Here is a 27010-nt window from a genome sequence, read left to right on the forward strand (position 1 = left end):
AGGTCCATTTTTAGTAGTTTCAGCAATGGGGCCCACATGCCTTTTCATCTTCCTTCTTCCATTGACTTATGTTCAAAGAGAACCTCAGGGTAAGTCAATAAGAACTGTACCATCATAGCTCATTTTCTAATTCAATATTAATACTACCTCAAGAAATGTGAAGTTATCTGTATGTCAGTAGTTGAAAAATGTTCTCACTTCCGTGGAAAAGGAAGATTATTCTTAATACTACTCAGACAGAAGAAAGCCAGAAGTGAAAATAAATTCAAAATCCTAGTCTCTCTCTGCATCCTACACAAAAGACGCTCCTCATTTTCAGTAGCAATAAAACACTGAAGTCATTTGTCCAGCTTCAAAAAAATGTTAAGTCAACATTATTTCTCTTAGTACCTCAAAAGTTATAACCCAGACGTAGCAAGGGACTGTAGATGAGGATACATCTGTACAGAGAAAAGTAAATATTTTAAAGTTTAGAAGTGTGGTCAAACAGTAGGATTTATTGCTATACCCAGTTTCTTTTTTTCTTTTTCTTTTTTATTACATAGGATATGTGGAGAAAGAATATGACCTAAAGTCTGATGGAATATTAAAATGCACATTATGGTTGCTAGCTTTGAGTAACATGAAAGCTGCTGACAAATGCAACAGAGACTTACTTAGGGTAAGAAGCAATCCAAGTCAAAATATGTAAAACTGAAAGAAGAGGTGAGAAACAAGCAAATAGACTGACGTGACAATGGCCGGTATTCACCAGAAGCATGTGACACATTTTCTGTATCAGCAAGTTTCATATTAACTACAGACAGACTGAGAAACCATCACCTACTGAATTCAACACCATGGACACATGACAGGAAAAAAAAAAAAAAGATGAAACTGACAGCTTTACTGCATGCTATACTATTAGATGCCATGCTGGTCACCTTACAGAAGTTTTTAAAATTGCTACCACCCAAGCCTTCAATAGCTCCATTTGCACTCTATTTCTCCAACCATTCAATGAAAGGTGATGACTACCTAGATTCCCCTTTACCCCTGGCTCTAGATACCTACATGACTTACCATTTCCTGACAAAATACCTTGAGCATTTTTCTTGCATTTATGAAGTACATGCTCTAGAACTGCTGTCCTCTTCCAATATTGAAATTTAAGACTATTGTCTTTAGTACAATTTGTTTTTCAAATAAACTGTGGTTCAGCAAATGCATCAGTGACAAGCTCAACATTACTGGAAATACCTGCTGATTTGTCTTCTTCTGAAAAAAAGATATGGATTTATCACTACCTACAGACCCCAACAAACTACTGCTTTCCATGTGGAACTGTAACCTCCCCATATATGGTAGTCTAACAAGCTACTAGAAAGTGCCTATTTTGATTGCTCACTTTCACAATCCATCCATATTTCTGAGAAAACACTGATATGCTAATGTTAAGATCAACTGCTATTATTTCTGCCCTCCGTTGTCTCCTCCCCATCTTTGTCCTCAGCCTTCCTCATCTCTCCTCTTTATCCTGTTTGGTTGCTTGTTTTCTCCACTTGCTTTTCCTTTGTTCCTTCCAGGATCAGCAACAGCACCTGGGAAGACTAGAGAAGAAAACAGCAGAATCACATGATCATCAGTCTCTCTAATAATAGAATATTGTTACAAGATTAAATTATGTTCTGGTTAATTTTATATTTGGATCACATTTTTTTTTTAATTTTACTCCTAATTATATTGTGGGCATTCTTATCATATGACAAATACAAGAAAGATAACACTGCAATAAAAAATTATTTAGCTTTTTTCTTTCCTAACCCTTCAACTTTGAATTTATAAATTAAATCACCGCTAACACAGGAGTTTGCACTTAATTTCTTTCAAAAAGAAAGATGGGAAAATTGTACCTGTTGCACTGCAAAGTTATGCAACTGAATCTTTGAAAAAACGTACAGGTTTTAAACTCAGCCTCTAAGTAGTTATGCAGTTATCAGTGCAGGTAATTGGTTTCAAGCTGATCAACAAAATAAAAACCATGTCCTAATTTTCCATCTGAACTCACATGTTGACCATTCATCCTTTCACTAGATAAGAGACTGCCTAGAAGTTTGAAGGTTTACAGATACACCATTTTAAGCAACACTCGCAAAAATGTGTAACTTTTAAAAGCAGGAAGTCAATTTGCTTTTCTAAGAGAAGTTGCTTCAAAACTTTCCTGATCTCAACATAAATTGTGCCATTGGGCTAACGGCAAGCACAGTAAGTTTCATCCCAACAAATGCACTAGTTACGAGCAAGGAAATACAGCACGTTAAGTTTCGCACTGCTTTGCTTCCCGATCCTCAGTAATACCCAAACTGATGTTGATGCCTTTGAGTTAGAACGTTATTAAAAGCATAAGAAAGTCTGTCTAAACAGACTGTGGAATACAGAAACAGGCTTCTAAAATTACTGACCAAGTAAAAACTGCTTTGAAGTATTAAAACATTTGTCTTCAAGAGTTTATTCAATAGAAGTTTAAATATGAATTATACAGACATTTGATAATTGCCAAAGTTGCCAAAAAGTACCTTAGTGTAATCTACGCACAGCCCTTCAACTTGCTTTAATTTTAAATCCTAAATACCTGAGATTCCAGGTTTTTCCCCACTTCCATACTGCTGTAACTGTAATCAGCCAAGGTAACTGAACTGGTTGAATGTTCATGTGAGAGGGCTGCCAACAGTGCATTTTCTGAAGGGGTCCTTGACTAAAATTCATTCCCTCCCATTTGGTCTGCCAAATCCAGATCTGCTAGCATTCTGGCCAACGCTCTTCACAGTATGTTTCTGGAAAGGGGTGTGTTTTGCAAGTGCTTGCTTCAATTAAATTAATTATAAGAGGCCCACGTTCATGTACTATAGCATTACATAAGGAGAACAGTGCTTTCACCATACATCCTAAAAAGCAGGTAGACTAGGCCTATGGTTCAAGAAACAAGTATGCCCTACATTGGTGATTGTCTTTCACTTGATAGTTATATATAAATCCTTACAAAAAAGCAGTGGATTGAACCATAGCCTAGTAATTAAGGAATCTAGTAGACTGCTATCAAAAGTCTATAGGCAGGCACAGTTCTCCTTGGGTAGCTGTGATATCTTTTATTAGACCCACTAAATAGTTGGAAAAAATGTTATTTGGAAGCTTTCAAGCACAAACCAACAACACTTCACAAAAAGTCTACTGCAAGCAGTCCAAGCACTAAAGTCACATGAATGCCCTCTGTTGTAACTTCACAAATATCTGGAGTTCAAAAGTCCTACATACATGAACTTATGCATCTCAACATAAATTCATGCCTGTAATAGTTTTTGAGATCCAGAGATTTACAGTTCCATCTCCAGAGTCCCAGAAGTGTTTACCTTCTCAAACTAGACAGCCTCAAGAACACTGTATTTTCACACATGTAACGTGTACCTTCTCCCCAAAACAGCTGCTGAAAATTGCAGTCCACCTTACGTGTAAGAAATAAAGGGCAGTTTTGGTTTTACCTAGAGCAGCAGAAAATAAAGATTGCTGACAGACATGAAAAACGCACAGAAACAAAAAACCAGAAAAGAAAGCAGTGCTTTACCAGAAGGGGAGCTGGACTGAACTAACATGCTCCCTCAGCACCTGCTTCAGTAGGACTTTTAGGTGCTTTTATCTAAAACTGATTCAATCTGCTATTGGATAAAAACACGAAAAAACCCCTCTGAAGCACCCGATGTATACAGACATTGGACAAGCCAGGTCAAACTGATGCAATGCCTCTTTCTGGGCATGTACTGCGCTCAGCACAGAGACACACCGAGCTGGGGGGGAGGGGGTCCAGGTCCATAAGCAGCCAAAATCTGCAGTAATTCACAGGGAGCAGAACAATGAGCAGGCTCCACTCCCTTGCTGCTGCTATTCAGTTACTTATTACAAGGAGAGATCCTTTTTTCTTTTTTTTTTTTTCTTTTCATTCTACCTTTCAAAAACAAGGCGTGTGTTATATTCCGTGGGGTGCTGTATGTGAGAAAACACAGCACAGCCTGGACGGTCTTTTAATGTTACTAATTCTAGCACAGTTCTGCAGCTCTCAGAAGTCAAACAAGGAGCTCTCCTTGAAGAAATGCTTCATTCAGCAATGTTTAAATCCACCATGAAAAACAGCGAGACCTCAAACAGTCTTGTCTTCATCTCGTCAAGAAACCCTTCAGCTGGGAGTATACTAGGCCTGGCTTGTTTTCTATAATATTCTTTAGCTGGATGGCAGCCAAATTAAGTTTCTGAGCACTACCTAATGAGTTTGATGGACAACTCCAGACAGTTCAGTCTTCAAACAATGGAAAGCATCGCCACATAAATTCATGCCTCTAATAGTTTTTGAGATCTGGAGTAGTGAGTTGAAAACCAAGATCAGCTGGGTAAACATTTTAGTTCTACCTTGATTCCCACACTCCTGAAGCTGTTTTTATTCCCACTGTGATACTGCCAGCTGTCATATGTCCCAAAATCTATTACTGCCAAAAAAAAAAAAAGTATAAATTTCCCCACTTGGCACAGACCTGACACATGGATGCTTGCTTAGCTACACGTGCATATACATGCACACTGAACAAACAAAGCTTCCTATATGTCCCCAAGTCACTTCTCTACAAAACTTAGCAGATGCCCCAGAAATCTTTCACACAATGGGAATTAGTCTACTTTAAGATTTGATATTTTGAAGTCATAGTCACCAACTGTGGATATAGGATTACGCAAGTTAGCAGCTTTTGCATCTCCTTGTTTTGCATCTAAGCAGCAATTTGCTAACAGAAATGTCTTGTGTACCATACTACTTTCTGCTTTCAGGTGATTGGTACTGTGTAAGAGAAAATCATTGAACATTTTATATCAGTGGTGCTCAACCTTTTGACTGAGCCAGAGCAGACGGGCAGTGCCTGATCCCTCCATAGGCCAGATTTGGCCAGTGAACCCAATCTGTCACCTGGGGCAGGCATGACCCAAGCCCAATCCAGCCCCATGGGGCGGGGTTGGAAGTGGGGGGGGGAGACGACAAGCTGGCCCTGCCCCATAATGAGAAGGAGGGTGCAGCCTGGCCCCAGCCCAGCCACTAAGATGGAAGGGTAGTGTGACCCAGCCCTGATCTAGCCATTCAAGAGAAGGGGTGTGGCCCAGTTCCTACCCACCTCCCAGGACTTCTGGCAGCAAGATGGGGTGGCAGTACCGCCACTGCTCCCCTGCCACCAAATTTTCTAACCTGTGGAGCCCTCCAATCTGGACTCCAAGGCTCCTTGGGCTGCATTTGGCTTACAGACCAGAGGTTGAGTACTCCAAAAAGTATGGTCTTAACAGAAAGTTTCTTATGCTTCTTACAAGTTACACAACAACTTTTTGGAGGAAGCTATACAAACTTGCCACAAGTTTTAGGACCATGTTCACAGCTAGGTGTTTCATTCACTAATATATATGGCTGCACTAGAAAATTCAAATTTGCTTGGCCAGCAGTCATGTACTCTCTACTTATTTGAACCAATGAATTTCTTTCACCCCCAAAAAGCCACCCACAAGGGACAGTTTGATGTATGCGTTCCAGACATTTCTCAGTTCAAGTTCTAGTTGCATCAACCAAGCCTGTGTGTACATACATGCACAGGTTTTATAAGTGTGTTTAGAACAGTGTATAAACCAAGGAAATTAAATAGACTGGCTTTGGCAAAAGCTGTAAGAACTTCAGAGAAGTTACCCCCCACACCTAAGAAAACAAATCAAATTATATTTTGCAGCAGCAAATAGTCAGAATGCAGTTTATTTTACTGCAAAGAACACCCTAGGCCCAGCTGGAAAGCTAAATGATTGCTTGCCTTTTTGGCAAAAGATGCTGTCTTGGAACTACAGGCCATGGTTTATAACTTGCTAACACAATACTCCTCCTAAAGATCAAAACAAACTTTGTCCTGCAGTAGTAACAGTTGTGGCTCTGCTAGTACATACTCCATCTTGGTGGGAAAAATTAAGCTAGTGCTTTTTTCCTGGTTATGAGTTTGAAGCCAGTACCCAAGCTCTCCCCTCCTAACTCACCACAGACATCTGATCAGAGCACTTACTAACATTACATTCAAACACACACTCAGCTCAACAATGCGCTTCTCACTCAGCCATTACCCTTTATACAGTGTTACTGGCAGAACTGCTATCTACTAGGGCCATTCCCTCTTGCTTCTGATCAGTTGCTCAGTACTGCAGTGCCTGATATCACCCAGCCCGTCCAAGACTCCAGTGTTGGCCTGTCTAGTACACAATGGATGTGCTGCCCAGATAACATTTCTACTAGCCCTAGGTTCTGGAAGGTGGATTTTCCCCAAACTTCTCCAGAGAACTGACAGATCAGTCACTTTTTAAGGACACTGTGACCTGTTAAGTCTCAAGACACAATTCCAAACAAAAACCCAAGATCACAGAACTGGTTCAACCCATTCAAGAACCAAATAAACTCTGAAGCTCAACAGCATCACAACTCTATTCCCCTTGACCCTGATGATCAATTAGCCCAAGGAAATTATTACAGATTAATTCACATCTACAAATTCAAGTCATGCTTTAGACTCAGCAATGCTGGCAACACAGTATTACTGTTTTGTACATTCAATATGATTACTAAGGTTATTAAAGCCTATGAAGCACAAATATCCTCTCAATTCCACTCAGACCTACAGAACTGTGAGGACAAATATACTGAATGCAGACTTATCAAGTTATGTTAAACACAGTGAACCACACCACTTGTCTGAGCCACAACTGCCAATTTCTACTCTTTAGCAACCTGGAGTCAGCTTTCTATTGAAGACACCAATATATTCTTTAAATCCCAAGCCAAGCTCATTCAATAAAAACTAGCTTCATTCTCTTAATGTTGCAGTGATGATGTGGTCACGATGGTCCATGGAACATGCAAGTCAAAAGCAGAAGTGAAGCTGAGCTAAGCATACTTGCTCACTCTCCTTGGCCAGGTTAACACCTACAATACCAGGTTCTCAGTCAAGGTCAGACTGTGACATCTGTTGCAATACCAGAAGTACGGGAACTACTTCATCAGTCTGCTCTAAATACGTCCTCCTTGGCTGACAAAAAAATGGGATCCATGCCTCCACTAGGGATAACAGGTGACACTTTCTGGTAAGGATGCTGCTGTGAATTTTGCTCAGAAACCCCCTGGCTCTTAATACTGAGAGACAGATGACCAACCTATATCCTACATTCCAGCACATAGAGCCAAGTGAAAAAACTCCATCATCTTAAACCTCCTCACCCTTTATCATGTGGGGCAGGTTAACAGACCTGGCCAGAGATGCTTGTTCCTTGCAGCAGATTAAAACAGGATACCAGAGTCTAACAGTATGAGACTCTCAGTAGCCTTTGAGAGCATTGAACGTAAGGGACTGTTGACACGTGCAGCAGGAATGTTCAGTGCTATTTCTGGCTGATCTTGGGGTATTTTAGATGGTGATGCAGGGAGACTGGTTATCTCCTCTCAAGACACCAACACATGATACTTTGCAAGAATGCATGTCATTAGCCTGGCTGTTCACACTATAACTTGGACCATTACAGTGACATTCAACTCTATCCCATATTATTCAGACACAACTGCTGAACGTATGACATGCTAGCTGCAGAAGACTGAGACACTAGCTAACTAAAGCACAAAGCAGGTAAAACCAAGATGATGCTCACTGGTGGGAAAATGTGACTTGGATATGAAGAGAATGATGTTTTGCATCTCAGCACTCAAGCTGAAGAGAGCGACAAACCCTCAGCTATAGTTCCTGATCATAAAGAAGCAACAGAGCCCCACCTTTTCCATCTAAGCTTGAGCAAGTCATTGCAATCATTCTACAAACATGCAGACCGTGCCACCATAATTCTCAAGACTTTGTTTCCTCAGGACTGGATCACAGCAGTGCTCACTAGACAGAGGTACACCTTAAAATCAATCCAGAAACTATCGTGGCACAGACTATGGCCGCCTATTTATCAGGGACCAGTTACTGGTGGCAGTGCATGACATCTGTGCTCCATGATCACAACCACTGCTTACAGGTTTCTGAACTATATTTAAAGGTATACAGAAAGACCACTTAATGCTGTACACAGGTTGCTTACAAGTCCACCACACCATACTGCTAAAGTTATAATTAGAGGTCCCTGAATTTAAGGGGGAAAGCTGATGACAGGACATTCTCCTTTATGGGTCCCCAACACTGAAATATGCTCTCCCCCAGGTCAGAAAAGCCCAGTTCTACTAGCTTTCAAGACAAACAAGGTAGATCTATTGTACATGCTGCTACAGAAGGATGGCCTTGATAAAGACACACCCACAAAGTTGGGTATCATATAGGGTTGAGCAGATATGGCTGTCAAGAAGATGAGAGGTATAGATTTCATAGACATTAGGGCTGGAAGGGACCTCGGGAGATCATCGAGTCCAGCCCCCTGCCCAAAGGGCACGAAGTCAGCTGGGGTCATAGGATCCCAGCAAGATAAGCATCCAATTTACTCTTGAAGGTGTTCAATGTAGGCGCTTGAACCACCTCCAATGGCAGACTGTTCCAGACCTTGGGGGCTCGGACAGTAAAGAAATTCTTCCTTATGTCCAGCCTGAAACGGTCTTGCAGGAGTTTGTGACCGTTCGACCTCGTCATCCCATGGGGCGCTCTGGTGAACAGATGTTCCCCCACATCCTGGTGGTCACCCCTGATAAACTTGTAGGTGGCCATCAGATCACCCCTGAGCCTGCGCTTTTCCAGGCTAAAGAGTCCCATGGCTCTCAGCCTGTCATCGTAAGTTCTGTTTTCCTGATCTCTGATCATGCGCGTGGCTCTCCTCTGGAATCTCTCAAGCTTCTCCACATCCTTTTTGAATTGTGGAGCCCAAAACTGGACGCAGTACTCCAGCTGCGGCCTCACTAAGGCCGAGTACAAGGGGAGAATGACGTCCCGGGATTTGCTCGAGAAGCATCTATGGATGCACGCCAGCATTTTGGTCGCTTTACTAGCCGCAGCATCGCATTGCAGGCCCATGTTCATCTTGTGGTCAATGATGACCCCCAAGTCTTTTTCTTCTGTAGTGCTAACCAACACAGCACTGCCGAGCCTATAAGGGTGCTGCAGGTTTTTCCTCCCAAGGTGGAGAACCTTGCATTTTTCGGTGTTAAACATCATCAGGATCTCGTCTGCCCATTTGCTGAGCTTGTCCAGGTCAGCCTGGATCACCCGCCTATCTTCTGGCGTGGATGCTTTGCCCCAAAGTTTGGTGTCATCAGCGAACATGGCCAGTCCACTCCTGACTCCAATGTCCACATCATTAATGAAGATGTTGAACAGTATGGGTCCCAGGACAGAGCCTTGAGGGACCCCACTGGTCACAGGGCACCACAATGAGTGACTGCCATCAATCACAACCCTCTGGGTCCGACCATGAAGCCAATTTCCCAGCCAGCGGATCGTGGTGGAGCCAAAGCCACAACCGGCCAGTTTGGCCAAGAGGTGATCATGGGATACCAGATCAAAAGCTTTTTTGAAGTCAAGATATATGACATCAATCTCTTCTCCCTTGTCCAGGTGATAGGTCACCTGGTCATAGAAGGAAATGAGATTGGTCAAACAAGACCTACCCGCAACAAACCCATGCTGGCTGTCCCTTAGAATGTTAGCCTGGGCCAGTCCCTCAAGGATGGCCTCCTTAATAAACTTTTCTAAGATCTTCCCCAGGATAGAAGTCAGGCTAATGGGCCTGTAGTTAGCCGGATCCACTCTCCTCCCATTTTTGAAGATCGGCACCACACTGGCCTTCTTCCAGTCTTCGGGCACTACACCAGAGCGCCAGGAGTTTTCAGAGATCCGTGCCAGGGGCTGGGCTATGACGCTCGCCAGCTCCTTGAGTACCCTGGGGTGCAGGTTGTCAGGGCCAGCTGACTTGAAGGTATCCAGCTTCTCAAGGTGTTCCTTCACGAGGTCAGCATTGATGGAGGGTAGGGGATCCCCCTCACCCAGATTTCCCTGTCCCATAGCAGGCATGGGCATCCCGTGTGACTGATGAAAGACTGATGCAAAGTACCTATTTAATAGGTTGGCTTTTTCCTGGGCGTCAGTTATCAGTTGCCCCATCTGGTTTAGCAGGGGTCCAACGTTGCCCTTGCTTTTCCTCCGGCTCCCCACATATCTGAAAAAGGACTTTTTGTTGTCCTTGATGCCTGAAGCTAGTTGGAGTTCAGTTGCAGCCTTGGCTTTCCTGGTTTGCTCCCTGCAGGACCGGACCAGCGCGGAGTAATCCTCCTTGGAGGATTATATATCCTCCTTGGAGGATATATACTACCATTTAATTTTATATTATTTTAACTTGTATCAGGCATGCTCCAGTCCTGCATAAGCTCCCTACCGGTTTCATGTGAATCCATCCACTTAAGGCAACAAGCGCAGAGCTCATCTTTCAAAGATGCACTGGGCAGGTGCTCATTAAACCTAAGGGTTAAGTGGTGCAACCAAGTGGTGCAACCCTTCTCACTGCAGAATTTCTATCACTGGCTAATGCCAAGCTCTGAAAGTCTCCCAGCCCCTCTCTTCACAGCTGAGAAAGTGCCTGGGCAGCATTAAAAGTACCAGAATTAAAGGAAAATTTAAACTGGAAACAAGTCAAGAAAAAAATTCTATTAGTAAGTCTTTAGTCTGCTGAAGCTGTAAAGTGCTGAGGCTTAAAGACTTAAAACTGGTTTGAAATAAGTCACTTGGAGAAACGCACAAAATCCTTTACTGGCTATAGCATGAGCAATGACCCCAAAGCCTTTCCCACCTTTAACTGTTATTAGACCCAAGCACACAGAATAAGCATATTATTCTGCTGTATTCAAATGATTTCAAGGGTTTAGCATCAACACCCCTTTGAGATGAATGGGAGTAGGTTACACCTCTAAGCTACCACACCACAGCTTTTTTGCAGATGCAGATGCTTTGTCTAGCCTCAGGATTTTCGCTAGGTCTCTTGAGACTGCAGCTCTGCAAATGCTAAATGGTGAGAGAACTGACAGAAACATGCAGCATATTTTCCCCACTTACAATCCACACCTAGACCCACTCAGAGGAAAGCTGGAAGGTGCTGCTGCAAGAAAGCCTGCATCCTGCCTAAACTAAAGTTTGCACTAGGTTGTACAGCAGCAGGCACTCCAGCGAACAAAGTAGCAAATGAAGGAAGAACCATGAAGACAGTCTTGTCAATCGCTTACACTTCAGGAATATCTTACACAGCCCCCCTCCCCAATCTCCCCCACCCAGTCACCCTTAGCACAGGGGAGAGCAAAATATGGCCCACACATCAGATAGCCCACCAAGGTATTATGTCCTGCCTCTGGCAGGTCCCTTGGTCCCACCCAGCCCTGGCACAGGGGGGCAGCCTAAGCCATGGTGTATGCAACTGTTTCTGTCATCCCCAGGTGCACAGCAGCGCTGGGGTTGCATAGCAGCCAGACTCACTTCCCCAGTAGCAGCAGCTTCTTCCAGCTGCCTAGCCACTGAACCCGGCCCCGCTACCCGGGCACCACAGTGAGTCTGCTCCACACCCAGGGCAGGACCTGTGCAGGCAGGACACACAATGGGCAGACAGGGCAGGATAGGGCTGTGGGCAGGCGGGGAGCAATGTTCAGAAGGACAGGTGGGTAAGGCCAGGATCACAGGGTGGGATTGCAGGCCAGTGACAGTGCAGGACCAGGGCCCAGGGCAGAGCCATGATCCACTGCCCACACAGCTCTGCAACAGGCCCTGGTTCCACAGGAAGGGGCATACTAGAAGCAGACTGCAGCTCTGCCCCAAGGTCCAGTCCCAACATCCCAGACTCAGCCCTGAACACAGCTCCCTGCCTGCCCATGGCCCCATGTCATCCACCTGGCTGTGCACCTGCCCGTGCAAGTCCTGGCCCACCTACTTGGAGACCCTGCAATCACTGGGCAGTGACTGCAGGGCTAGGGCCTGGGACAGAGCTAAAATCCACGCCCTGTGTGCCCCCACCTGCAGAACCAGCACCCATTGCAGGGGCATGCAAACAGCAGATAACAGCTCTGCCTTGGGCCCTGGTCCCATGCTGTCCCATGATTCCAGCCCCGGCCCCAGCCCCATCCATCCTACTCTGGGACACCTCTCCACACACTCAACTCAGACAAGCATGGAGCAGAACCATTTAGGGAGTTTTGGTGAGCTGTTGAGCGGGGGGCAAGAAGTGGGTGTTGACCCAGCCCATGACAACTCATTAAAACTCCCTATGTGGCCGGCAGGCTAAATAATTGCCCACCCCTGCCTTAGTAGAATCTAATTAGTACATTAGGATAAAATGCTAACAGTCAGAATGGTGAACTGATTAAGTACCACAGGCAATTTGTTTATTTCTTTTCAAACTGCAAAGTGTGGCTTAGAGGCAAGGCTACAAAACATTTTTCACCTAGTCAGGCTTGTCATAGGACTAACAGAAGGCAGATACATTTTTCAACTGTGAATAGTAGAAGACTTACCCTGCCAGAAGTAGCAAAGAAGCTGGATGAGGGGTAGAGATGCCAAGACAACATGCTCTTAGCAAAGAAAAGTGACTCCCTTTCAACAGACGGAGCAGATGGGCAGACCAGAAAGGTTTCTGGAACTGGAAGCCATTAGCTAGACAGCTATCAAATACAGAAAATGGAGTTGTCATTGCCCCCCCACCCCTCCCACCAGGGTTAAAAGGGAGGAGAATGCAGCATTTCTCTCTAGCTTTGCATCAGCTGCTACTTCAAGCACCATCTCCAACTCATGGCCCACCAAAAATCCTTCCTCCACACTAACTTGGACATCTTAGTGTCCTATACCAATCCTATTAGCCTAAACTATCAGATACTGGGTTCTACTTCAAAAGAGAGTTACACTGCAGCACACAATAGCCTGGAGCTGTGGTTTATCAGTGAAGCAGTTCCCAGGCTTTACTGGTACCGCATTCTGAAGGTACATAGGGCTTATATCCCACTGCAAGTTCAAGACCTCTTACCACAGCTTCTTGTGCATTGTGAATTAAAAAAAAAAAAAAAAAAGCCATGAAAACAAAATGAACTTCAACAGAATCAACAGAAAAGATGATATGCAATGTTTTCCCTACCAAATCAGTCTTCCTAACTAAGACTTTATTGTGATCCTTCACTCTGAAGAGGCCATTAAGCTACACCTTGTGCAGGAGACTGTGAAGAGAGCCTGTATCTAGCTAAGGCAAGTTTACTGCACAGTATTAACAGTTGCTTTTATGAAGACCCAGGCATAATCAGTTCTATTGCAGATGCATGACATTTATGCATAAAAGAGCTCATTACACCCCTTAAACACACAGCCGGGGGTGACTCGCTGCAGACAGCGACAAAGTAACAATTTATAGACAACAGTATAAAGATTTCTGTAACTGTATCAAGTGCTTTAGTGTTATTCAAACCACTCAATCCCAGCCACCCAAACTCACTTTACCACCTGTACAATTTGACACTTGCAAGCTCTCTCATTTAAAACAACTTTTTTAAGAAGTTAATATTTTTCAGCCATCTCTCAGCACTGGCAGGTGGGTTGTATTAGCAAGCAGTAATCTGAACCGTGACCTGAAAACCTTGAAGTTATTAGCTGACTACTTAAAAAATAAACGCACAATCCTGGTTTGTTCCTTGAACTTTCAGATGTTAATAAGATTGCAAAAGCATCTCGTATTTGTTACACTGCACTGAATTAATTCTTCAGAATTAGGACAGACTTAACACAGTTGTCTTTCAGCAACATACAGAAAAAGGATTTTGTGCAGACCTGTAAACAGAGGAAGCTACTTGGGTAGCTTCCCAAGTACAGGGAGGGGGAGGGAATTATGTTTAAAAAAACATCAAAGCTAAAAAACATGCAATGCCTCTCAGAAGATACTCTGACTCTGACAAGGTTAGAGGTGAGGACCAGTACTCAACACATACAACTCCACCCCTGGAAGGAAGATTCCCATGTCAGTACATCCATTACAGGCTTTTCCCTAGAGAGGCAGGTAATCTCTTTTGTAGACAGGTAAAAGTGCAAATGAGAACTGCCTTCCCCCACGAAGGCTGGAAGAAAACAGGCCACTGGGAATCTTATGCCTTTCCCCAATGCCAAACTCAAGATTCACTCTTTCATATCAGTTTCTGGGAACTGGGGCCAGATCAAAAAGATTAAAAAAAACAGCATTTAATCAGAATTCTACTTCCAAGACAGCAATTGCCAATACCCACCTAAATGCTACTGAACATGCTCAGAATCACCGGCCGCCTAGCAAAGCACTGGTCGCTCACCCAAGGCAGTCTGCAATTCACAAACAGGGACCCCAATCCAGCAAGCCTACGCAGGCTCAACACACCCAAACATTTTGTTCAGTACAAAGCAGCAGGGCCAACCTCTGACAACTGAGCGCTCAGATTTCTCACCTAGGGAATGGGAGTCCTCAGCCCGAGGAGCTCAAACTCAGATTGCCAAGGAAGCAGGCAGGGAAGCTGGGACTCCTGCTCCTCCCAGGAACCTGTCCCCTCATTGGGCTATAATATCTCCATCAGCTTGCTATAGTGAAATTGGGCTGGCTACTATTGTGTAGACATGAAGGGACTGGGTACGTCTCCATGCCAATCTCATGGCTAGGCTCTCTCTGGAGAGAAGGAAGAATTAGTCTGAAGCACTTCCAGCTAAAGACAGGGTATAATCCATCTCTCCCACTCCTCAGCAGGTGCTCTAGCCACTGGCTGTTACACAGGAGGGGGCAACCACCACCACCACCACTGGCAGTCAAAAAGACAGCAAGTCTTCCATCCATATCTAAAGGAAGAACTTAGGGGCTCTGGGCTGTGAATAATACTGTCACATCAGCACCTAACTCATGGTCACAAGTAGGCTCTCAAGGCTGAAAGGAAAGCGGAACAAAGACAGGTCCCCTGTGCTCCTACTTTTTCAGTGGCCCTTTCCCCAATTTAGGGTGTCGCCTACTGTTAACACCCTTCCTAGTGCCTACAACTCCTTCCCCTCTAAACAGGAAGCTTAACATCCAATTTGGCTTTGTGAATTCTTTGCCAAGCCCAAGGCCTCATGTGGGTCTGAGTTTAAAGTCTGATGAAGTGTGTGCCCTCCCTCTCCTAAAGCAGCACTGATTGTATTCCCTCCCTTAACGCGCAGGTGATATATGTCTTCCATTCCTGTGGGCTCCATTTTTTTATTCCTTCTATTCCCAAAGAAAATAGCAACAGTGCCCAACCACTGTTGCTGCTTCTAGCTTTCCCCTAAGCAGCAACTGAATAAGATCAACTTCATCATTAATTTTTGCCACTACTCACAGGTTTATGAATAGACATGCTCTTAAAAAAAAAAAAAAAAAAAGTCAGTTTTAACTCAGTTGCAGTTTGTGAATGATTTGGCATTGGATCTCCGTCTTCATTTTGAGAATGGCACTGTATTGATTTTCATCAGGTTTGCATTCAAAGCCTATCCTCCTCCCATCACCAAAAGGACTAGGCACTTCATTAAAACAAAGCCTGTATTCTGAGCAGCCAAAAAACATGTTCTCTTCACCATAAAGCAAATGAGTCTGCAACCCCAGGACCCTACCAAAATGTGCATCTCACTTCAGGGGAAAAAAAAAGTAAGAAAGAGATTTCTAACAGTGGTAGAAATTATTTCTTTGGGCTTGTGGCAGTTTTGGTGTCTGCCTCCTACTTTCTGAACTGCCCATCTTGGGCAGTTTAATCTAAAACACAGACCGCATATTCCACAGTCTTCGGTTCTCTTGCTTTGTTCCTACATCCTTTTCAAGGCACCAGAAGGACGAGGAGCACATGACTACAGTGGCCGTGGGGGTTATCACAAGTGCGAGTGCTTTATGCTAAGGCCTTTGTTCCTCCCTCAGTGTTAGATGCTTGCATTTTAATCATATTTGCAAACTTGGTAGCCTGCACCAGTTTGCCATTTCTTTACAGGCAAGTCCCTGCCTAGTCTTCGGCCTCAAACAGCATAAGCATCCACACCAACCTTTTGAGAATAAAGGAAAGTTTGCATCAAAGTCTAAAATGGTCTTGTGACATCTCTAGTTCTGGGTCTGTTTCACATAGAGCCACCTGCAGAAATACTGATTAACACTGCCTGCTTTCTATTACAGATCTGATTAATCAATATGAACAAAAGGAAATCACAGTGTTCCACATAAATTAAGAGCCTGAAGTACATTATTGTTCAAGTTAATCAATGAAATAATCTTATGCTGCTAAACTGGGCAAACCTCTCTGTTCCCCCCCCTGCCCCATCCCCATCTCCTTCTTCCCCCCACACCACCTCACAAATGCTGCAGGCACTCTGATCGGGCAGATGAGAGGCAGGCTCCAGATCCTGAACTCCAGTGTCTCTACCAGGCTCCAACTGCAGCAGGAGACATTTCAGCGCAAAAAGGCAGGAATTGCCAGCAGCGACATAAAGGCTCGTGATTACCTACAGCCTTGGGGTGAGGCTAAGGCTTCAACATGCTGCACAGCAATCTGATAGAAATACAGCCTTGCCAGATGCAACTATATTTAGGCATCGGATTGATCAATTCAACAGGGATGTCAAGGTCCTTTAACAAAGCTTCCCACAGTCCTACCAGAATAAAACTGAAGTAGCATTGAAAGTTGCATTAAATCAGGGATATGCAAGAACATTACAGCTTTGAACGTGCACACAAATCAACAAATTCCAAATTAAACATGTATCATTGATAATTAATTACAGACATAGAGAGGGGCACCTTTTTCCTCCAATATGGAAGAGGTACCTTGGATAAGATTTCTAATTCACCTCAAAATCCTCCTGCCACAAGCTGAAAGATCAAGGATGATCACATATTTAAACCACTCGCCCAGTTCACAAGATGCACATAACACTTCTGTTCAGAATAAAGCACAGGCCCTCAGCCTTAAGAATAAATCCTCCAAAAAGGTGAGAAAAGCATCCTGCATCTCCAGCAAGGGCTTGATACAGTCACACACCACACGGTAAAGAAGTCTCTCTCCCTCTACACATTACAAAAAAAAAAAAAATGTAAAAATTGAGCCCCATGCACGAGCTATTGCAGGGACGAGCCTCCAACAGTCTCCCTTGAAAGCCTGCACAAAAGGTGTTCACACCCAACTGGAGGTGAACCGGTATGGCATCCAGCACCCGTTTCCACCGTGGCAACTAACAGAGCTTTAAAGGCATCTCCAACATGAACCAGTCATGAGCGCAGCTTCAAGGTGGCAATTTTTTCCCTCTTTTTGGGTGGGGAAATAAAATAAATCGAATAAATAATTAGCCAAAGAGTCAAGCACACAAATAAGCAAGTCATAGAATAACTAATTAGGCAAATAATCGAGTGCATAGATAGGCAAATGATTATTGGCCAAATTCATCTGATTAAGTGCACAAAGCAGCAAATAACTGAGTGCACAAATAGACAAGTAATCAAGTGAATTAGACAACAACAAAAAAACCAAGTGCACAAATAAGCAGACTGGGTGGACACATAGGCAAACGATCGAGTGAATTAGACAGATAATCGAGTGCACAAATAGGCAAATAATTGGACCAAAAAAAATCAAGTGCACAAATAAGCAGATCGAGTGCACAAACAGGCGAATAATCAAGTGAAGTAGACAAACAGAGAGCAAAACTAGGGAAATAACCAAATAATTAGACAAAAAAAATCAAGTGCACACGCAAGCCAATAATCGAGTGCACACATAAGCAAGTGATCAAGTGAATTAGACAAAAAAATCGAATGCACATATAGGCAAATCATCAAATTAATTAGACAAAAAAAATCCAAGTGCACAAATAAGCACATAATGAGATGAACTAGACAAATAATCGAGTGCCCAAATAAGCAAAGAATGAAGTGAATCATCAGACACAGGATGAAATGAATGGGGAAGGGAGGACTAAGGAGGCGGCGGGCGTGCAGGCCGCGGACCCCCGGCGGGCAGAGGCCGGCCCCGAGGCAGCCGGGCAGGGCGGAGGGGAGCGGGCTCGGGTCCCCTATCCCCCGGGGCGGGCAGGCCTTGGCCGCGCGCCCATTGAAGGCTGCCGGCGAGGCGAGGCGAGGCGGGCCAGGCCGGGCCAGAAAGATACTCACTGCTGACTTTCATGCTGCCGAAGGCGGAGGGCTGCTGCACGGGTTTGCAGCTCTCGGCGAACGAGGTGGTGCGGGGCCGGCCCGACATGGTGCGCGGCTGGCGGCCCCGGCGGGAGCGCTGCGCTGGGCTGGGCTCAGGCGCCGCGTCGCGGCTGCCGCATGAAGCGCGGCGCGGGGCGGCCCCGTCCGTGCCTCCGCGGCGGCGGCGGCGGTCCCTCGACGCGGCCTCACAAAGCCATCCCGGCCCCGCCACTGCCCGCGGGTGCGCTGCGCTGCGCTGGGCCCGGCCGGTCCCCTTGCCGCCCCTCCCCCGCCGCCTCTTCCTCCTCCTCCGCGGGCGGCGGCACGGAGCGCCGGACTACTTGGCGGAGGGATCCTGCTGCAAGAGGATCCGGCAAGGGCGGGCGGAAGGATCCGCGTGGGGTGAGACGGTTGAACGGCCTGGGTCAGGCGGCGGCTCCTCAGTGGCGGCGGTTCCTCATCGCGGGCGGGGTGGGCTGCAGTGCGGCCGGCGCGCGGCGGCGGAGCAGGCCATGGCGGCGGGGCTCGGCAGCTGCCCCGCGGGGCACATAGGGGCCGCCCGGCTGGTGGGCTTGGGCGCTGCCCTTTGTCCGCGCTGCTACTACTGCTGCCGCTGTGCCGCCGCCCGACGCTGCGCAACGGCCGCAAGCGGGCTCCGAGAATGCCGAGCCGAGCACAGCGCGTACCCACCCGGCCCCTCACGGAAACAGCCGAGTGACCTCGGAGCCCATCCCGCCGCTTCGGAACCAATGGGGGAGCCTCAGCGGAAACGGCCGAACGCTTCGGAACCAATCGCATGCGAGAGGCGGAACTGGACGAAGCGGCTCGGAGCCCAAGGCCGGCCCAATGGCAAAAGGCTGCCGCCGCCCTAGCAGCTTGGATCGGAGAGCCAATAGTGAAGGGACTTCTCTTCCGGGCGTTTCCGAAGATGGGCGAAGAGGAAAAGCCAATCAGATGCTGCTTTACTCCTATTTCCCGGGTTCAGAAGGCTTCCACCTGATACTAGGGGGAGGTGCAGAGCTACGGAGGCCGCGATTGGCTACCTTTCGCCACTGTGATTGGCCGAGGAGGATGAGGCGGCCTGAAGACGCCAGCCAGCCGCCTGTTCTGTGCCTATCTTCAGCCGCAACCTGGCTGCAAAACGCGTTCCTATTGGAGGGCCGTAGCCGGCGTCCTGTGGGGGTGGAAAAGGAATCCGGCCCATTCATTGCCGTGGGGGAGGGAACGTTGCCTGCGTCATCCTGCCCCCTTCCCCCCACCCTCCCCGTGACCTTAAGAGGCTTGCGGGGAGAGGCAGGGTGCGTGCGCTCCAGGCCGGGGGGGGCAAGGTGCCCCACCCCAAACGCGGCCATGGAGGGGGCGGTGTTTCCCCCAGCCCCACCCAGGGCAGGTTGGATTTTGCCTCAACCAGGCTTGTCCTCAGTGCTGCCTGTGACCTTGTCTGGGGTAGCATGGTGCCCCAAGGCTCCTTGTCGCGGACTTTGACCTTCCCCCCCTCTGCCGAGGAGGAGAGAAATAATATACATATTTTTGCCCATAATTACAAAATCCAGCTTGGGCCCTGCCACCTGTGCCCTTCAACAGTTGGGGTGTGAGGGCCACAGGCAGCAAGGCCCTGGGTGTGGAGTGACAGCTTCCCGAGCCTTGCCATCAGATCTGCTTTCGTCCACATCGTTCTCTTCCCACAGTATTGGTGGTTTCAGGTAGAGGGGGCTGTCCAAGGCTGTCAGCCTTATGTTCGCCCCTGCCTTCAAGGAACCTTGAGTCACCTGGAGCAGGGCAGGACCAGGCTGACAGGGATTAGGAAAAATTCAAAATATCCTGAAAATAGGTTTTTATGAGTTAAAGTGTCCACGGCTACGTAATCCCCTTGGAAAGGTATGAATCCCACCTGTGATCAATTTCTAATTCTCCTAAGTCATAAAATACCAGGCTTTAAACCTGTTACTGCAACTGTGCTGAATACTGCTTTCCCTGGGTGGTAGGTAATTTGGGTCTGGATTTATTTGCTTTCAGGTTATTTTTCAATAAAAAACCCATCATGAGCATTTGAAGCAGCCAATAGCATATGTTTGGAAATCTGGCAGAAGCCCAGGAATTACTGGACAGAGGGGATATGAGAGGTGGTAAAACGTGTGGGGGGCGAGTTGCAGAACCACATGGCACCACACAGGTCCTGATCCATAGACCTGTTAGTACCTTTGGTTTATACTTGGCCAAAGGTACTAACAGCTCTATTCCAAAGGAGAAAGTTCACTCAAACCAGTCGGGTTCAGCAGTTTGCTCACTCCTGTGCAATCTAGCCAAGGATGCTATAAGTTATCTAGACTCTCCAGTAAATGACCAATGTCTTTACCTAGACCTAGGAACCAGAGAGAATTCATGAGATCTCATAAATAAGGGCTGGAAGGAACCTCATGAAATCATCTCCACCCCCCTGCTCAAGGAAGGCTTATTCCCAGCTAACCTATCCCAGCTAAATGGCTGTCTAACCTGTGCTTGAAAGTTTCCAGGGATGGAGATTCCACAACTTCTCTAGGTAGCTTGTTCCAATGTATGACCACCATCATAGTCAGCAGGTTCCTCCTGACCTCCAAACTAAATTTCCTTGGTTACAGGTTGAGGCTGTTTCTGTGGCCCATCCACTATGGCCACAGAGAATATCTCCATCCTCTCTAACTACCCTTCTGGTAGTTGGAAACTCTTATCAAATCCTTCCTCAGTCTTCTCTTTTTAGACAAAAAAATCCTAGTTCTGTCTCGACCATACATAGAAACAACACCACTACAGAAAAGCTGAAAGGTTGATGCTTTTAGTGCATGTTGTTACAAAGACAGCGCAGGAAGGAGATCTTGGAACTCTAGGTTTTTAGTAGTAGTGCAGCTATTAGCATAACTAGGATGAGGTGACTAAGACAGCTACCCTAGGCACCAACTTGAGAGGGGGGTATGGAAAAAAACTGCCACTGAAGCTGCGTAAGTCACATTGGCAGAATGGCAGCAGTCGGAAGTCACCACTGCCCCAGGTGCCCAGCTGCATTGTTAACGCCTGTGCACCATCCTAAAATCTCAGCAGTAGAGCAGAAGTGCCTCCCATGCCCATCACCCAAACCTCTTCTTTAAGAAAAAGCTTTCCTAAAAAACCCCCAACACCCCTGCTATTCAGAGCTCAGCCATCCCAGAGCCCCCAGCTAGAAATTCACACTTTCCTGTCCCCTCTCAGTAGGACCAGATATAGGCTGCAGATTGGTTTGGATCTCTCAAAAACATGGTTGTTTAAAACTAGGAATATGAAAGCCTTATACTCACACACCATATATTGCTAGTTGGCAAAGAGACAATCTAAAAATTGTTTGCTCTAATCTCTGTGAACTACAGTAACATTGCTTGTTACTTGTAACAACAGGAAATAATACAAGAAAATCATACTGACCTGAGATATTTAAGTTGATTGTATCCATTTTAAACATGTCCCCTTAAACACTTTATTATAAGTTTATTGTCTTATAATAATTGAAGCATCAGCCTCACTGACCTATGAAATTTAAGACCTTAAAAACTCTTTCTCTTGCTTATTCCAAATTGCAGTGCTGTCCACCTATCAGAAACCCCAGCCCCTCTTTCCTTCCCAAACAAACTTGTACTGAATTCAAACATTTTTATCCATTTCAACACTATTTATGCCACATCAGGCAACTACATGCAAAATACTTATTACAAAAATAGCCTGGTTACTTTCCCCAAGCCCATCGTGCCTAAATCTGACCCATAACTGAGCTATACCCTCTCCAAAGCCAATATGCTGTAATAATAGCCCCAGCCATTCAAATTTCTGAAGTCCACTCTAACTTTTGGGGCATTATCGTTGATTTTTTTTATTAATGGAGTATTAAAGGACTGGATGGGTGTTAGGCATCTTCAGTTTCTGTTCCAAATACTTGCAGCATAGATTATTTCCACTGTTAAAATTCCTACTACAACACAATAATCCCATATTCATTTTAGATCTCCCTAACAACAAAAATCAATTCTGGAAATTTTGAGTGAGCTAATTATTGTTTATGGTTGAACACTTTATATTGATAACACAGTACTGCCAACTCCATTGTGCCAAAAATCATGAGGCGAACTCTTAAAAAATCAAGAGATTGGCATGCCATTTTTTAAGTATGTGTATGGGGAGTATTATTTGTGAGGTGTGGGGGGGCTGTGGGTGTGTGTGTGAGGTTTGGAGCCTGGGGAAGGAGGATCCCCTCACACCCTGGCAGGATGTGAGGTACTGTGGATCAGGAGTGAGAGAGGCAGCAGCAGGGCTGGAGTGGCTGTAGCTTGGGAGCAAGGGGCAGACGCATAGACAGACACAGACAGCACTCAGCTGGTAAGTGTGGGGGAGACAGATTGAGGCCACCCAGTGAGGAGGAAGTAAGGCAGAGGCTGGTGGGAATGGGGCCCTGGGGCAAGTTGTGTGGCAGGCAGCTCATGCAGAGCCACCGAGGGCAGGGAGTACAGCTCAGGTCCCCGCAGCAGTGTACACTCCCTTCCACAGAAGTACCAATTGGGTCCTTTTTACACGCACCGGAAGGAAAATCCTGATATCTGAGGGTTGTATCCTGAGATTGCAAGTTAATTTGATTTGGAAATAAGGAGTCTCACGACTGTTTCATGAGAATTGGCATTACTGATAACATTGTAATGAATCTAAGGTTCTTTTTGTTCTCGTTACTTAACAAAACAACATGATATTGGAACCTGAAAGCCACACATAACAAGTCGTTTTAAAAGCAAGAATAGTTAGGAGATGTAAGCCATTCATATTTTTCCAAATGTAAACATAAAGGACTCATTTATAAATGAAAATATTTAAATTAAAGATGTTTCATTTCATTCAAGCTCTCAGAAAAGCCTGTAACATCTGCAGATTTGGAAGATATTATTTAAGTTAAAGTGTTATCACTCTAAAATGCCATAAGGTGGCACTGAATTGAAAACTGGTGTGTGGTGGGGGGAGGATCTAGATAGATTAAGCTTTTAAACTCACATGCACACTGAACTAACTGTTCTACTTCTGTGTGCATTCAGGGTTGTTGGATGTTTCCTGCTCTTTCTTAATCCTTGGCTGCTTCTCTTTGTGGCTTCCAACCTAGCAAGAAAAGTTGCTGCTGCCATTGTTAGTGTCAATGTTTATCTACCATGTAGTGTTACGGACTTTTCTAGTCATATGAGGAGGACAAAGGGACATGCTTGATGCCTTGATTAAAAGCATAAGAAAGATAGTCATTCAAGGTGCATTAGCTATTGACAGGGATGAATCCAGGAAGGTACTGTTGACCTCCACTTTGTTTCCTGCTCCACTCAGACTTTAAAACCAACTGCTTGGGAGGGGCAGCAGCATTTCTGCTCAGGCACCACTGATTGACTTCATGACTCCTTCCCTAATTAATTCTCTCAACTTCACAGGTGTTAAAGACCCTCCCTCCTTTTTGATGGTCTCATGTACCAGGATTCAAACTATCCTTTCTTCTGAAAGTTTGCTGTCTGTTAGATATTCCTGGTAATGTCTCATCTATTTCAAAGCCCTGCAGATTGTTCTTCGCTCTAGCTAAAAACCTTAAATCAGGTATAATAATATTAACTCAGGTATAGAAGTGACTGGCAGTAAAGTATTGGAGACACTGTCAAGATGGTCAAAAAGAGCAGATTATTTTATGAGACTGAATAAGACATGTACATTTAACTATAACAACTATGGGACTAATGAAACAATATCTTTTCACTACTGCTTGGTTTGTGTTTTTTAAATAGTATATATAATTTAGCAAACTAGTACACATTCCAGTAAAGTTACCTTTGTTTTTGTTTTGAACTTGAACTGAATAATGTAGCACTAGGCCCCTAACACATATTAGTAAAGTTTCTAGTTTCTCTTTATCTGGAGAAAAATATGTTGTGCTATATGTGATGATGTGTCACACCCTCTGCACCTCAGTTTTCAAAATCCTAGGTCCTCCCATAGCTGTTGAAGATAAATTCCAATACATAGGTGGAACAAAATGGTGGTAACAAGTCTTGTGCCAGAGCCCATGATTACAGTTAAGTTAAAATACTTTTTTTTTTTAATGAAGTGAATAGAAACTCACAGATTCTGACCATAGCAGAAAAAAAATTACTGATCAGCCCAGGAATTGGTGTTAAGAAGCTAAATCCCAAGAAGTGGTTTTAATACTTGCCCTGCAACAAAAGCCAAATGGCTCCTCGTTTAGGGAGGCCAAATGCTGACACTACTTTTTCCCAAGCTGCAAACAGAAGCTTTAATCCTAAAACCTCCATGTTTTGCAAAATATCACAATGAAAGGATTGCTTCACAGTCCAGTTGACCTTGTGCCTACCTGGACTTTTGGTCATTGCAGCCAGCTTGTGCAGGACTATAGAGAAATCTGTTGAGAAAAGTAGGCTCAAGGGGTCAGAATAGTTTCAGGTGAGGGCTATTTGTCAGTATTCTCTAAAGAAGTGGGGACAGCATATAAAAACTTGGTAGAAAATTGCAAATATTGATAACCCTATGAGCTGACAAACACATCCACGTACAGAGTTACCCACTAGTAATACAGCCTGGACAGATTTCAAGATGTTCTTAACTGTTCATCATGGCCCCTGAAAAAGTCGTCACTTGTCACATTCTCTGTCCTGGGAAAATGTAGTTCAGTTTGGCGGCATTTCTTACTCTGATGTTCGTCTGATCATACCTTTTGTGAGGAATGTATGGCTTTTTCTCTGAGACTCTGATCTATTATACTGCATGGATCTTCTGACAAGTCTCCCAGCTGCTTATTTTACAGTGAGCAAAGCAGATGGCCCCTAGCCTGCCTCTGAGATGCTTGGCCCTAGAAATTCTGGAGTGGCTAAATCTAGAAAAGAATCGGGCTGCAATATGCATATTCATTTCCTTCACATTAGTTTCAGCCAAGCAGCCTGAGTCAGGCGTCTGTTTGCTTTCCATTTATATTCTCTGATCCCATCAGCAATTCTGGTTGCTTCTGTAAAATAGAAAGCAAAGAGCAGATTAATCATTCTTGCAGTGAGGAAGTTGAGTTTGTTCATGCTCTCTATCATGAACATTGTTGAAACAGCCTGCAAAACCATGATATTTGTCCTGCTGGGTGTTGGTGAAACTTTCTAGAAATAAGGAACTGAGCTCCAGGGAAGAGCATTCTCAGTTGTGTGTCTCCCATCATCCAGCTGAAGAGAGCTGGATGATACCATGAGCAGCTGGGCTGGCCAGGACCATGTTTTGTCCATTGTACATTGTACTTATTTAAACTTAAAGAAACAACATGGGCACTTTGTACACATGATGGGGGTTTAGTCTTCTATGCCCCCTACATTGAAATGGTAGGTTTTTAATTGGCAGACAAGATGCTGAAGGCAGAAGTGGAAAGGGGCCCAATCTCTTTTTTCTGCAAAGCCTACCTGCCTCTCCCGTGGCTGGGGGATGAGCTAGTAGCTGCAACACATCATTGCAAACTAAATTACGTCAGGATGTAGTTTAGTTTGCAACAATGCAAACTCATCTAAACCCCCCCCAGACTAGTGCACATGTATTGTGTGATGCTATTAAGCCACATAAAGTGACATTTTTGTCACGTGTACAAATGCCAACAGTGTGTATAACTAGAGAGCCTTTAATTACTATTGGCTGGCTGACTAGACAGCTGGTAGGGGAAAAATGGGCAGGGGTTGAACATTCCAAGTGTGGCCGAACAGTTACATCGTTTATACCTTGTTATATATTGGATAACTATGACAGGGGTAGGCAATGTTTTTTGGCTGAAGTCCCAAAAAACCCACAATGTCTACCTTGGAAAGTGCCTGAGTGCCGATAAGCCAGAGCCCAGAACAGCAGCTGTTCGCAGCCCCCCGGCTGCAGCCGGCCCACAGAGCCCAGTCTGCTTGCAGCAGGGCTTGCAGCCTCCCAGCCACCTGCTGGGAGCATCCTGGGCTCCGTGGCTGGCAGCAGCTGCTTAGAGCCCAGGCTGGCGGTGGTGTGCCAAGCAAAATGGCCTTGTGTTGCCATGCTTGGCACACATGCCGGGGGTTGCTGACCCCTGAACTATAGAAACCAATTTTTTATACAATCACTAAAATCACCGGATACCACATATACCCATGCAAGTGTATCCCATTTCACTATTTTAGTATGTGTAGTGAGTTGTTCCCTTATTGTTGAACCTTTCTTCAAACCCATCTCCCTGGGAGATATGTTACTTACTTTATCATCTTCCAGGAAAAAAAATTGTAAGGGCCTTCCAACTCCTTATTACATTTGAGCATTCTAACAGAGCCTGGTATTATTTTTCAGGAAAGAAGAGAAAGGAGGGAAGCCTAATCAGAAGCACAGACATTGTTAAAATAAGGAGAAGAGGAGAGAAAGAAGAGGAAACCCTAAATGAACCAAGGTTTTGCTGAAGCCGTAGCAAAGGACCTCTAGTCTATCCAGCAGAAGAGGTGGAAACTCTCAGAGCTTTTGCCTGCAATGATGCCCACCTGCTTCCAGACTTTATCTGTCTCCCAAAACCTTCCCCCGCAATTCCCCTTCTTTTCTGTGCTTCATTCAAAATATATAACATCTTATAAGCTTAATAAGCCTGTGTTAAATCGGGAAAAGGAACTCTCCCAGACAGCAAGTTACTTCTGGCAACACTGTAACTTAAGGATTCAGGATCTGTAACCTCTGCAGCCTGGCTTGGCAAGAGCTGTATCTCTGTCCCTCTTTTGATTTATTTGAGGCAGCCATGAGCCTTGCAGCAATG

The 27010-nt window shown here is 45.1% G+C and overlaps 1 protein-coding gene across 2 annotated transcripts in view; it reads right to left on the reverse strand.

The window, feature by feature from the left end:
- Nucleotides 1-18316, reverse strand: part of GSK3B (glycogen synthase kinase 3 beta) — a 245572-nt gene extending 227256 nt beyond the window's left edge. For both annotated transcript variants that reach the window (XM_090057092.1, XM_090057081.1), the window contains exon 1: nt 18184-18316. In XM_090057092.1, coding sequence (XP_089913218.1) covers nt 18184-18271 — 88 coding nt within the window. In that variant the 5' untranslated portion in view covers nt 18272-18316. The remainder of the gene's footprint in view (nt 1-18183) is intronic.
- Nucleotides 18317-27010: the final 8694 nt, after the last annotated feature.

This window comes from Crocodylus siamensis, chromosome 1 (genome assembly GCF_052110815.1).
Source record: "Crocodylus siamensis isolate JL-2025a chromosome 1, ASM5211081v1, whole genome shotgun sequence".
In the NCBI taxonomy this organism is placed as follows: Eukaryota; Metazoa; Chordata; order Crocodylia; family Crocodylidae; genus Crocodylus; species Crocodylus siamensis.